Here is a 14,551-nt window from a genome sequence, read left to right on the forward strand (position 1 = left end):
TACCTCTTGCGCCGGTTTCTAGCTATTGGTTCTACAACGTCACCGCTCTCTGGACTTTCTTCGCTCTCTGGACTTTCTTCGCTCTCTGGACTTTCTTCGCTCTCTGGACTTTCTTCGCTCTCGGAACCTTCTTCGCTCTCGACACTTTCATCGCGCTTGACACTTCCTTCGTTCCTTAAAAAGAAAGATGCATGTTGCTATTATGATTTATTTCAAACCATAATGATTCTGAATGTCCTGCAACAAAAACTCTTCTGATCAAAATTGCCACAAATGATGAAAATAGCAATAACTACATATAAAGAGATGTGTCTTAGAAAACTGTTGCATTTTTAAATTACGCTGTAAAATACCACGATTGCCTGTGTAAAAAACTGCTTTCACTGTAAAAACGGCACCCTCCCCACTGCCACCAAAATAATACACAGGCATGTGGAAGTAGACGGTTGATAGTTTATTGCTATTCGGCATTATGCGTTGATCACAACGAATTATGTGGCTTACCTCTTGCGCCGACTTCTAGCTATTGGTTCTACAACGTCACTACTCTCTGGACTTTCTTCGCTCTCGGAACTTTGTTCGCTCTCGACACTTTCTTCGCTCTTGACACTTTCATCGCTCTTGACACTTTCTTCGCTCTTGACACTTTCATCGCTCTTGACACTTTCTTCGCTCTTGACACTTTCTTCGCTCTCGACACTTTCTTCGCTCTTGACACTTTCTTCGCTCTCGACACTTTCTTCGCTCTCGACACTTTCTTCGCTCTCGACACTTTCTTCGCTCTTGACACTTTCTTCGCTCTCGACACTTTCTTTGCTCTCGACACTTTCTTCGCTCTTGACACTTTCATCGCTCTTGACACTTTCTTCGCTCTCGACACTTTCTTCGCTCTCGACACTTTCTTCGCTCTTGACACTTTCATCGCTCTTGACACTTCCTTCGTTCCTTAAAAAGAAACATGCATGTTTGAATGAAATCGAAAACTCGTTTAACAAAGTTTCTTTTTTTTATGACAAGTTATTATAAGAATTCTAGCTATTGTATTAAGGCATGGGGTATGAGCGACCTTGAAGTACAGGTATCTGGAGAAGGGAAGCAACGAGTTACCCCAAATCACAGCGACAGGTAGTGCCTGGGCCGCCGAGTGCTAATATATATTTATTTTGGAAGGTTCGTGTTTGTTTTAAATTTTGGGGCGTTTTTCCAAAATTTGATATTTTTGGTGATATTTCAAAAAAGCGACATGCCAAAGACAAATCTTTTTGCACATACTTTGTTATTGCTAATACAACTCTTTTCTGCATACCTACGTTACAATTCGTTTTGGTGATTTAGTAATATTATACATTTTTTGACTGCATTTTGGCGTTTTCGATGCGATTTTAGGCTTACTGTGATTTAACGTTGATATCTGGTCTTGCTCCTTTTATCATTTTACTTTGATCGTTGGCTTTTGTAAATAACAGAATGTAGATTGGCTCTGAATAAGTATCGTAGTCCTCTTGGTGGGTTTTTTCATGATATAATTAGTTTGTGTTTGCATGTAACAACCCAAAATCGACCTCTGAATTCAGGGTTGAAGGCTGTTTCGGAATACCCGTGGACTCAAACAAGTGCACGAGTGGCCACTATGGTTTTATACTTCCCGCATTGATGATTGCGTCTACGCCTAAACAATATACTTCTTTCTATATGTTGACTGTAGCTGGTATACAAAGAATTGGTTGACCATTTGGTTAGTATAACTTCAGGGATAGACCCTTTATGCGCCTTTCTATCATGCAGTATCTTTACCCGCAGACATGTGCCCGTGTCATGTGCCAATATTGCGTAACGTTAAAGGTTAATATATTTCTTTGACATTGAATAGACTGTGTGATTCTATGGCCGAGCGGTCTAAGGCGTTGTGGTTTCTTAGTTGCTGTTCTGAGCGTCGCTTGTTCGAAACCGTGCGTCTGTCACTTTTCTTATGCTGCTTTATTTTTCCAGCGTAGGGCCTAGAAAAACTAATTTATTTCTTTTTGTATTCTTTCTTTCTTTCTTTCTTTCTTTCTTTCTTTCTTTCTTTCTTTCTTTCTTTCTTTCTTTCTTTCTTTCTTTCTTTCTTTCTTTCTTTCTTTCTCTTTCTTTCTTTCTTTCTTTCTTTCTTTCTTTCTTTCTTTCTTTCTTTCTTTTTTATTTTTTTTTATCTTTCCACAGAGCACACAAGGTGCCCTGTGTATTTATTTATCAAACATGATCTCAGTTATACATAGTTATAAAAGCCACAATTATACAGAATAATTACAATAATATTACATTGATGAAAGTAACTGTTATTACATATTTATAGAGTTCCATCTTTTTTTCCATTCATACATTTTACCTTTATTGTTTGCAATGTGTTTTTCAGTCTCGGCGACACTATTAAGCATACCTTTAAAACCTTGTATGTCCAGCTTATTTTTATTACATCTTGCATTATAAATAAACTTTTTCCCCTGGAGAACAACACAATTATAATGACAATAATCAACATCTAATATGCCCATCAGAACATCCTTCATGGTAAGAGTAACTCTTTTTTTAAAGATATTATCTTGAACCTTCTTCCAAAATTGAGCAGAAGTACCACATTGCCAAAATAAATGTGGGATATTTTCTAACTCCTGATTACAAAAAGTACAGAGATTTGAATCAACATAACCATATTTAAATAGATTTTCATTTATACCTATAATTCTATGCAGAATTTTGAATTGAAAATACCTAAGTTTGGTTGATAGGGAGGAAGACAAGGGAATCCTGTAAATATCGTTCCAATTTAAATTCATATCATCAAAAAAGACAGCCCATTTGGCCTCGGCTTTGGGCGTCTTAAACAACTTGTCAACGCAAATTTTGTGAACCAATTTGCAGACCTTCTTAGAGGAACAGATAAGAGCAAGCATATCATCATGATCATTCTGAACAGTTCCCAAGTCTTCCCCCTCTCGACACTTCTGATCCATACATTTGGAATGGCATAGATTAGAGCAAAATATTCCAAAAAGTTACATTGTAAATTATACTTGGTCTTCAAGATATCAAGGGGAAGAAAACTATCATCTTCATTTAAAATATCAGAAATAAATTTAATACCTTTCTCATGCCAGACTTTTTTGTAAACAGTGTTTTGGGCGATAACAATAGATGAATTATTCCATAATATTTGATGTCTAAAATGACTTGAAGGAGAATCATAAGTAATTGTACACCAAGCGTTGAGAATTTCACCAATAAACACATTCTTAATAAGCTTAATACATTTCTCCTCTGGTTTAGTGTTACATTCCCAAAAAAGATTACCACCAATCTGTTTCATATAAAACATATAAAAACATTTCCATTTACCATTGTTGTTCACTTCCAAGAGACGTTTAACCCAAGCCACTTTAAGCCCATTAATAACTGAGGGAATGTGAACCATCTTGAGGCCCCCTTTCTCATAGTCACCAATGATGGACTTTCTGCTGAGCTTATCTGGTTTTCCTGACCAAATAAATTTAAATATTATCGAGTCAACCTCCTTCAAAAAATTATCAGGTGGTTTAGGTAAAACAGAAAACAGAAATATTAATTGAGAAAGACCCAAGGATTTAACAATTGTAATTTTACCAATTGGACTTAAATCTCTCATCGACCAAATTCGCAAGATTTCCTTGAGTTTTTTAAGTTTTGGAACGAAATTTAATTCAAAAATATTGCTCAGATCAGAACTAAAAACTACACCCAAAAGACGAACAGGATTGGCAGTAAAATGTAAATCATCATTGTTTAAATCAGGAGGATTATCCTTAAACAAACCTAAAGGGAGTAACTCAGATTTATCCAAGTTAATTTTCAAGCCAGAGTAAATTTGGAAAGTCTCAAGAATGTGAACAACTCTGTGAAGGAGCCAACATCCTTTAAGTAAATAGTGGTATCATCCGCATAAGCACTAATAATAATTTCAGTATTCTCAACCATGATACCTTTAACACTATTATCATTTCTGATGGCCAAATTCAAAATCTCACTACTAATTATATAAAGCAGCGGACTAAGTGGACAACCTTGACGAAGTCCACAAAACAATTAAAAAAAATCTGAAGCATGTCCATTGTTCATAACACACGAGGTAATATCTGTATAGAAAACTTTCACCCAATTAATCAAATCATCACCAAAATTAAACAATTTTAATGCCTTAAACACAAAGGACCATTCAAGTTTGTCGAATGCCTTTTCAAAATCAATTAAAAACATAATACCAACAAGATTATTTTCATTTACATAATTAATAACATCAAGGGCAAGCCTGATGTTTTCACCAATGTAACGTCCTTTCAGGAAACCTGTCTGGTCATTATGAATAATATTAGGCAAAACCTTTTTTAAACGAAGGGCAATACATTTTGTAATAATTTTATAATCAGTATTGAGTAATGAAATAGGCCTCCAATTTTTCAGGTAGATCGGATCTTTATCTTTTTTCGGGATCAGGTTAATTATTCCCCTACGTTGATCAATTGAAAGGCTTCCATTGTCAAAAGAATAATTATAACTGTTGATAAGAAAGTGAACAATATCGTTGAAAAAAACTTATAAAATTCAGTAGGGAAACCGTCTGTGCCAGGAGTCTTATTATTAGGCATTAACACTAAAGCTTCCTTACATTCATTTACAGTGACCAGTCCCTCACACACTTTTTGGGAATCCTCATCTAATTTTGAAAAAGTAGTATCCGTTGCCAAAATGTCATTGAGTTCAAAATTCGGAGCATTACAAGAGGTATACAAATTTTGATAAAACTGTTTTTCCTCATTAAGAATATCGGCACCTTTAGTGTGGATTTGGCCGTTATCTGATTCCAATTTAGTGATGACCTTCTGCTTTTGATTTCTTTTTTCCAAATTGATAAAATATTTGGAGTTTCGTTCACCATGCTCAACCCAATTGGCTCTGGACCTAACAATACAGCCTTCTGTTTTGATCTTATAAAAAGAATCAAGTTGGGATTTACATTCTTTAATCTCATTCAAAATACCATCAGAAGGCTCATCACTATATTTTTTTTCAAGATTATTTAGATTTGTAATTAAATTGCCCTCCTGAATCTTGCGTTTCCTGGAAATTTTGGCTGAATATTCTATTGTCTTCGATCTTATTTGACATTTCACAAAATCCCATAAAATATTAGGATTCAACTCCTTATTACTATCATCATTAACAATATCATTAATACATTGTTTCACAACATTAACATATTCATTATCATGCAACAAGGATGTGTTAAATTTCCAAAATCCGCGCCCTCTAGCCTCGCTTGTTGTTACAACATTAAGGCTGATGGAGGAGTGATCTGTTTTAAACCCAGGGTTAATTTGACAGTCTTCAATCTGAGAAAATAAATTGAAGGAAACAAGAAAAAAGTCCAAACGACATTGAACAGGAGGCTTTGAGTTGGAGTGCCAAGTATATCTGAAAACATTAGGATTCCTCTTTCTCCAGATATCAATTAGATCGTAATCTTTCATAACATCATGAATTCTGTTTTGAGAATTGAAATGGGTATGAGCACGACCACCTCTTTTGTCCCACACAACATCCAGGACACAATTGAAATCTCCTCCCCAGATAATTGATTCACAGTCAAAGTCAGACAATTTTCTATGAATAAAAAAAAAAAAAAACTTGGGTCATCCTTATTTGGCCCATAGACATTAATAAGAGTAACTTTATTATCATTTAAAATAAGATCCAAAATAATGACACGGCCCTCATCGTCGTTAAAAATTTTATTAATTTGGAAATTGCACGAATTTTTAAATAAAATGCAAACACCTCTACTGTTGGATGTCCCATGCGAAAAATAAACATTATTGTTACCCCAATCATCAATCCATTTTTGTTCAATGTCTGATGTTGAATGAGTTTCCTGAATAAAAAAAATATCAGCATCCCTGTTTCTGAGCCAGGCAAACACCTGGTTGCGCTTATTTTGATCCCCCAAGCCGCGTGCGTTCATTGAATAAATGCTAACGCCCGACTTATCCATTCAAATGCAAATAATTAAGACATACATGTTCTCTGAAGCCAAGACTAAAATTCCACGAAGTATGCATTATCTGAAGATACATAAACAAACCGGTGTATTTTATATGACAATAATGACATCAACTCTACAAGGATTATGCAAATGTAGGTACTTGGAACACAATACACAGCCACTAGGCACCGAGGGTGCGCTATCAACTCTTCACTATAAACATGCAAATATTTGATAGAAATAGCATGATCTTGCGGATCATTGCTAATTAACCAGTTGTAACATTTCATAATAATATTATTAGTTTTTGTGGCGAAGTATTTAACATAGTATAACACAAGATCATTTTTATAGTACATCTGATTGACTTTAAAGCCAAAAGTAAAATCAACTGTAGCCAAACGCGTTCTTAAAGTCTGGCGTTCCCCTAAAAAGCGGGTATTTAACGTTTCTTCATGACACATACACGTAACAAAATTACAAAATAAAAACATATGCATTTTGAGCTCATGATAAATACAAGATGAATGACAATTAAAAAAAGCCACATTTGTATTCGGATAGGAAATACCCATTGAGATTCTACCACTAGAATTATTTTTAGCACCCGTAAGAAAGTTAGTATCACCTGTTTGTGTTAGCCTAAACCATGAATATCTCATAATAAAATGATGTACACTTAGGTGAATGACCCAATTGTTCGTGTCAACCACACACCTACAAAACACGCACGACTTATTAACCCACATGTGGGTTGGGCTACCAAGGATATTGTCATTCATATGCAAAGTGAAAATACCTGAAGTAGTGACCACAAAGACATTTTTACACGTGTCAATCTTATACTCAAAGCAATTATCATGTGGTTGGCACGGGCTACAATTGATGCATGCACCTGTTTCCCAATAAGTATGCAAATGATGGAGATATACACGTGGACAATTCTGAATTGGAAAAGCGAGCCCAAGATTTTGAAAGGCAAAATTACTATCCAACATTACACAGGCATTCAGATTCAAGCAAAGTACAATATTTCTCAGGGTACATAATCTTAAGATGGTATCTTGAAATGCATTCAAAAAAAAAGTTTGGCACATAACATAAAATATTAATATAAAATAATAATATAATTTCATCACTCAAATACAGTAAACAAAAGCTACAAAGACACAGACCAGCAAAGGCACTTGTGCTAATTAGTTACGTGTATAAAATAAAAAAGGACAAACGTGGGGTTTTGGAGCGCTTATTTATTTATTTATTTAATGACGTTTTGGGGCTCGAGAGAACGAACACATTTATTTATTTATTTATTTATTTATTTATTTATTTATTTATTTATTTATTTATTTATTTATTTATTTATTTATTTATTTATTTATTTATTTATTTATTTATTTATTTATTTATTTATTTATTTATTTATTTATTTACTTTTCGATTGATTATTTGATGATTGAGTGAGCAGGTTTATCGATTGCTACTTTAGTTGTGGGACTTCTATTTGATTTTGATTGACATCGTACATTAGTATTGATTTTTTCCGTTAAGCATTATCAAGAATTAATATCACAGGTTTTAGTGCAGATAGGAAGTTGGCTTAGTGATACTATCCGTTGATTCAGAACCGGAAGGTGCCGGGTTCGATTCACACCTATGCCTATTTTTTTAAAGACTTGGAAAATTACTGCAGTAAGTTTATTTGGCGCGCGATCTCAGTTATTCATTTTCTGATGGCTGTGCCTCTTACAGACACCCTCCCTCTGGAATCCAAACCACGGTTCGCTCATTACACCTCCCTTAACTTATAATAGTGTGTATTGTTCTTTGATGACAATGAAATCATTTTTAAAAGAAAAGTATCTGTAGGCCTTCAATATTAATAATTTATTCTCGTAAAAAAGGGCATGCGCCTACATTATATACGTAAAAGGTACTGTAGACTCAATTTGAGTTGCTCGTGCAAAGAACTTCACGACATAAAAGGTTCTTTCACTGATAATATTATATATGTATATATTTATTATTTTGTTTATTGTATGATTGTTTAAATGTCAAATCAAGTTAAATGTATTGCCTGTCACAAGAATATGCAAAATAAACACAAGGTATTTTCATGTAAATATTGTAAACAGTACGTACATAAGAAATGTATGAAAATGAGCCGCAAAGCTATCTTGTCACTTAAGCCAGATGTGTATGTGTGTATAAATTGTTCTAAAAGAAATGCAAATATAAGTAATAGTGAAAATTGTGATATTGGAATTAATGATGAAATTGACGACCCCGAAGGAAATATAAATGTATCAGATATTATTATGGATAAATATGATAGTATGGTTTTTAATTAGACGGGGAATATATGAAAATAAGGGGGGTTACGTCAAAAAAATTGCAACAAAAGGTTTTCCAACGGATTTTAGTCCTACTGGACCTCTAAAACAACAGAAAAAAGTCCTAAAAAATCGGGCTCTCGGAAAGTGGTTTTTTCAAGATGGCGCCCAAAATGGCCGCCAATACCCTTAAAATTGCTATAAATTACTTATTTCTTATCATGATAGAGCTATAATTTTGGTTGACAAAAGAAAGTCTGAACTACAACCCGGGGGGCGGGGGGCACTCAACTTTGGAAGTAACGGTATGTGCCCCCACTTTTGAAGTCGACTATACCCGATGACCCCTTTTTTTAGTTGCGGCTACCCAATGACCCCCTTTTTTTGGTTGCGGCTACCCAATGACCCCCTATTTTTCTAAATGTTCTTAGAATAGCGTCATTAAAATGCCAAAATATGATGCCGAAACTTTCAAATTTTGCTCAATTTTTTCAAAATTATGCCGAAACTTTCAAAATTTGCTCCATTTTTTCAATTTTTTTTACCCGATGACCCTTTTTTGAAATCTTATACTCATTGACCCCCTTTTTTCAAAAAATTATACCCAATGACCCCCTCTTTTATTTTGTTTGTACCCAATGACCCCCTTTTTTAAAATAATGCTTTGTACCCGATAGGCCCCTACTTCGCGACGCCGGTAGGCACATACCCGTCACTTCTAAAGTTGAGTGCCCCCATCCCCGGAACTACAAGCTAGGTTAAGGACCATTAAACTGTGTCTTAATTACCAGAAGATGTTCAGGGTGGTTAAAGCTCTGATCATGCCAAATCGCACCAGATGCAAATATCTTTCATTCTCGATGCAAATCACTCATTGATCATTGAGGATTTTGGTAGCAAAGCTATGGCTGTTATGTTTGGCAGCAATGGGGAGAGTTCACTTGCAACCCTGCACTACAACATATTTGTCAAGAAATTAACATCTGCAAAATCGTTTGTCACTCCTGAACGTTTGCCGCCTACTGTATCCTCCACCATATTCTCAGAGTTTACTGGGCCAGATTATGGCCTGGAGTGGCCTGACAATGGTATGGATGTCATGGACTGAGTAGGAAAATAGACAGCGACCAGATTGTTCCGATCTTGTACGTCTGACATAAAGGCTGCCCCAGATAACCTACTCAAAATGATCCACTGTAATTGCAAAAACTGCCCACCTCGCTGCAGCTGACGAAGATACAGACTACCATTTCTGCATGTCATGCTGGATGTGGATCCTGCAAAACTGACCCATGTGTCAACCCATACAGCAATCAAATAATGGAAGATGAGAGGGAGAGTGAAAATAATGATGTACTCTAGCTAATTACCTCAATTCAATCCAATGAAGGCTTGTAGCGAAAACGTCATCTTCGCTATGTGCCTACATGGATTTTTTTTTTTTATAAAATGCTATAGTAAACAATAGCCCATGAGGAGTGACACAAGTCAAGAACTTATATAGGCACCTAAGCACTATAAAAGACAACCACATGGGCCAATCAATGGTTCACAGCAGCTTAGGTACAACAAGAGTGGGGGTACCGTAACTTAAGCATCAGACACATGGAATAAGATGCTTATGCACTCTGCTCTTGAAGGATGGTGCGCCGTATCAGTTACATTTCCGACTACTCCATCTGGTAGGCTATTCCAAACATGAACTGCAGTGTGGATGAAGCTTCTTGCCAGTTCTAGAAACTGCTACTGTGAGAGCATGGCAAAGCATGGAGAGGCTAGCTCTTCTGACTACAAATGGCTTTGGTAGCAGTGCCTTCAGATCTGGTGGGCACAAACTGATGTGCATTTTGTAGAGGACTGTTGCTGCGGCAACTTGACTGACATTTTGTTGGAGAGATGTGATGTTCAGTTCTGTAATCGCTTCCTCTTCGTTCACACTTATGATTCGAAGGGCCTTCCTCTGGATAGAGTCTAATAATCATAGATTGGTGGCACTCATCCAAGACAGTGAGGCGTATTCCGTCACACACTGCGAACTTGGGCCTTGTAAACGGTTGCTCTGCCTCTCACATCAAGTTTGTTTGCAACTCTCCTCAGAGCGCCCAGCTCTGGATGAGACGTTAGAGATATGCCCAGGTCAGCTTGCTGTCAACTGTGACTCTCAGGACTCTTTCTCAGCCAGTTTGGTGGTATAGTACCAATCAGAAGATCTAGAAAAAGATTCCTCTTTCTTGATATTGTCATTGCCTTACATTTTGATGGCTCGAATGTCACCTTCTATCTGTCTGCCCAGATCCTCATTTTCTCCAGGTCTCTGTTCAGGCTAGCAGTAACAGCTTCAGGGTTGTCTCTAGATGTAATCTTGCAAAACAAGGTGGAATCATCTGTATAGAGGTATAGATGGTTTTCACACCCATCACCCAGGTCATCAATGAAAACAAAAGTGGGCCCAATATTGACCCCTTGGGGAATTTAACTGATGCATTGATGAAGGAAGTACTTGATGACTGGCCAGATAGGACAACTTTGATGGAACGATCTGTCAGGTAGCTTGGACTAGCTCCTAATCCAGGATACTCATTTTGCCATGAGTTTCGAGCAAAGACCATTATGCCAGACCTTGTCAAATGCTCCTTTGATGTCCAGGGCAATCAGGTGCACTTCGTTGCCTCTGTCCAAGAAGTTGGACCACCCTTGAGTCAGAATGGCGAGGATGTCAGCCGTGCTGTGTTGCCGCATAAATCCTTAAACTTTTATCTGAAATCAGTTGGTTTCCAAGGAGGTACTCCTGAAGTTGGTTATGTACAACAGCCCCCATGACCTTGCTGATGATGCAGAGCAGAGAGATGGGGTAGTACATAGATGGATTAGATTTTGAATCTCTCTTGTACACATGAATGACAGATGAGTGAACAGATTCATCAGGATCGGTATAGTAAACTGGTTAACAAAGTTGTTTGTATCATATACAAAGAACTTTATTAACCAGGAATGACCAAATGCAGTCTTCCATTGGAAAACTCCCTTGGAGAAGCAAAGCTCAAACAGCAGGCTGAGTGGTCTAGCAAGTTCTGCACTGCACTCCTTCAGGACTCTTGCAGGGATTTCGTCAATACAGTAGCTTTATCTGGTTGCAGATTCCCGAGAAGCTTCCTAACATCTTTGACTTTGAAGACTATCTTTTCCATTGAGGACGTTGTTGAATGCTGAACTTCAGGAGTAGATTCTTCTGCGCTGGCAAGCTGACATTTAGCGGCAAAGGTTTGACAGAATGTTTCAGCTTTGTCTTTTGATGTATTGTAGTCTTGACGGTCATCCTTAATCACTGGTATATCAACTCTGGTGGACTTACCAGCTAAGGGGTTAACAGTGTTCTACCAGTCCTTGCTACAGAGGCTGTCATCTGAGAGTTCTTTCCTCAGGTTGCTGTTATTATGTCTGAGCATACAGTATGATGAACTCTTTATGCCAATTATGTCTCAGTCGTCATATATTGTACGAACTCTCTATACCAATTATGTCCGAGTCTACATTGTATGAACTCTTTTTCAAATTAGACTCTTTACAAGCCAGCGGGACTACGCCTCTACCTATTTTTGATTAGCCAATTTATGTCAGCCAACATTTGACCTACCTATTGTCTGATCATGATTGTGTCTTGCCAATTTTGTCGTGCCAATATTGACTTTTCTGTTATAATTGCTTAAATTGGGCAACCTATTTCAGCAAGGGGTACTACACCCTGCCAATTTTTGCCTATTTTTGCACTTTTCTAAAAGTTATAGCGCATTGGGGACAAGTAAGATATGTTTATTATAGGGGCAAGGACTACAACTACTGCACTGGAAATTTTATTTCAGCACAGACAATAGTTGTGGAGTTACAGTCAAAAATGAGGGAAAACCAATATTTGATCAATAAATCAATAACTACTTGCTTTGAGTTGCTGAATTTTCAGTACAGTAGTTGTAGTCCTTGCCCTATAATATACATATCTTACTTGTCACCTATGTGCTATAATTTGTGAGAAAAATGCAAAAATAGGTACAAAATTGGCCAGGGGTGTAGTACCCCCTTAACTACAAGACTTGTCTCAGTGCTCCTAAGGAAAGTAGGTATATCAACCAACCAGCCAACCAACCAACCATCCATCGCATTTTTTGCAACTCGGAAGTACATGTAAAATAATACAAATACATTTCAGGTCATTTTCAGGTCAGCAATGATGTATATAACAATACAGGCACAAATGTTTCACTCATTTACCAACCAATCATAGTGAGACACATCACTACCAACCTGAAAACGACCCGTATGTATACAGCGTAATACAATTTTGGAGACCATGTTGAACGCTATATTGAATTTTTGGACCCTAAACTCTTCAATAGATCATTATTGAGTTGAAAACTATCACCTGAATAGTAGGATTTAGGCAACCATTTTGGATCTGTAGCTTATGTGATTAATCTGAAATATTTTTCTTGACCCAAAAAACCTAGGTGTAGGCACCAAAATTGCAATTCATGTGTAAAAAATGAGTAAATTATAGGTATTGTGGCGGTCATTTTGGACGCCATCTTGGATTTGTAGGTTACCTGATTACTCTGCGATATTTTTGTTGATCATTGTAGAATGCTTGACCCCAAAACATGTTTTTAGATACCAAAATTGCAACTCTGTGGTGAAAAATAAATTATTTGTAGCAATTTTAAGATTTTTGGCGGCCATTTTGGACGCCATCTTGGATTTGTAGGTTATTTGATTACTCTACAATATTTTTGATGATAATAGTAGAATTCTTGACCCCAAAACATGGGTTTAGACACCAAAATTGCAACTCTGTGGTGAACGTTAATGAATTGTAGTAATTTTAAGATTTTTTGGCGGCCATTTTGGACGCCATCTTGGAAAACCACTTTCCTGTAGCCCGATTTTTTAGGACTTTTTTTCTGTTATTCCTGAGGTCCCATAGAACCAAAATCAGTTAAAAAACCTTTTGTTGCAATTTTTTGGGTCAAACCGTATATTCCCCCGTCTAAATCCCATTCGATTTCAAAATAACAGCAAAGATGATGAAATAAATGAAACGAATCATATACCAGAGTGTAACTACCTGACACCTGAAGAATTTGAAGTACAAAGGTAAGGAGGAAAAATTTTCATTATTAAATTCTAATATAAGAAGTATCAACAAAAATTTCGAAAAACTAAAACAATGTTTAAAAATATTAGAGCACACATTTACAATAATCGGCCTTTCTGAAACTCACTTAAAGGAAAAGCCATCTGATTATTATAATTTAGATGATTATAATATGGAATTCACAAACACTTGAAACAAAAACTTTCTTCTGTAAACTGTAATGAAGAGCTAGATAATAATGATGCTAACGATTGTTACAATAAGTTTGTGAATGTTTTCACCAAAATATATGATGAATGTAAGCAATAACAAAAGAGAACCAATGCTTCTCTGGATAAGCAGAGGCTTACTCAAAAGCATAAATACTAAAAATAAGTTGTATAAGAGGTATGTACAGAAGCCATGTAATGAAAGGCTTAATACATTCAAGAAATACAGAAACAAATTAAACAGTTTAATACGAAAATCTAAAAGGGAGGATTACAAAAGGAAATTTGAAACAGTAAAATATAATTTACGAAAACAATCAATAATATCATTGGCCGTAATAAGAAAAGTAACATTCAAACTCAATTCACAAGTACACAAGGTCATGTGATCTCTGATCCTCAAATGATTTCCGACGAATTTAATGACTTTTTTTACAAGCATTGGGCCAAAATTAGCATCCACAATAGTTACAGAGGGGAAGAACTATTATGATTACTTGAAAACACCATCAAATAGTAGCATGTATATGAAACCAGTTGTAAAAGAGGAAATTGTAAAGATTATTCATAAGTTCAACCAAAATAAAAGTGCCGATCATGATGATATAGGCAATTTTGTTGTCAAAAGGATAGCAAACGAAATATCAATACCTCTCACTGTAATTTTTAATATTTCCATTACTACTGGAAAAGTCCCTGATGAATTGAAGATTGCAAAAGTAATCCCTATCTAGTATAAGAAGGATAGTTATGACGTGTTCTCCAACTATCGACCTGTCTCTGTTCTTCCATGTTTTTCAAAGATTCTTGAAAG

The 14,551-nt window shown here is 36.1% G+C and overlaps 1 protein-coding gene across 1 annotated transcript in view; it reads right to left on the reverse strand.

The window, feature by feature from the left end:
• LOC140154689 (uncharacterized) overlaps positions 1-14,551 on the reverse strand; it is a 34,060-nt gene that overhangs the window by 8,388 nt on the left and 11,121 nt on the right. Inside the window, exon 3 of the mRNA XM_072177256.1 lies at positions 4-174. Within this exon, the coding sequence (XP_072033357.1) occupies positions 4-174 (171 nt within the window). The remainder of the gene's footprint in view (positions 1-3; positions 175-14,551) is intronic.

Source organism: Amphiura filiformis, chromosome 6, assembly GCF_039555335.1.
Source record: "Amphiura filiformis chromosome 6, Afil_fr2py, whole genome shotgun sequence".
Lineage (NCBI taxonomy): Eukaryota > Metazoa > Echinodermata > Ophiuroidea > Amphilepidida > Amphiuridae > Amphiura > Amphiura filiformis.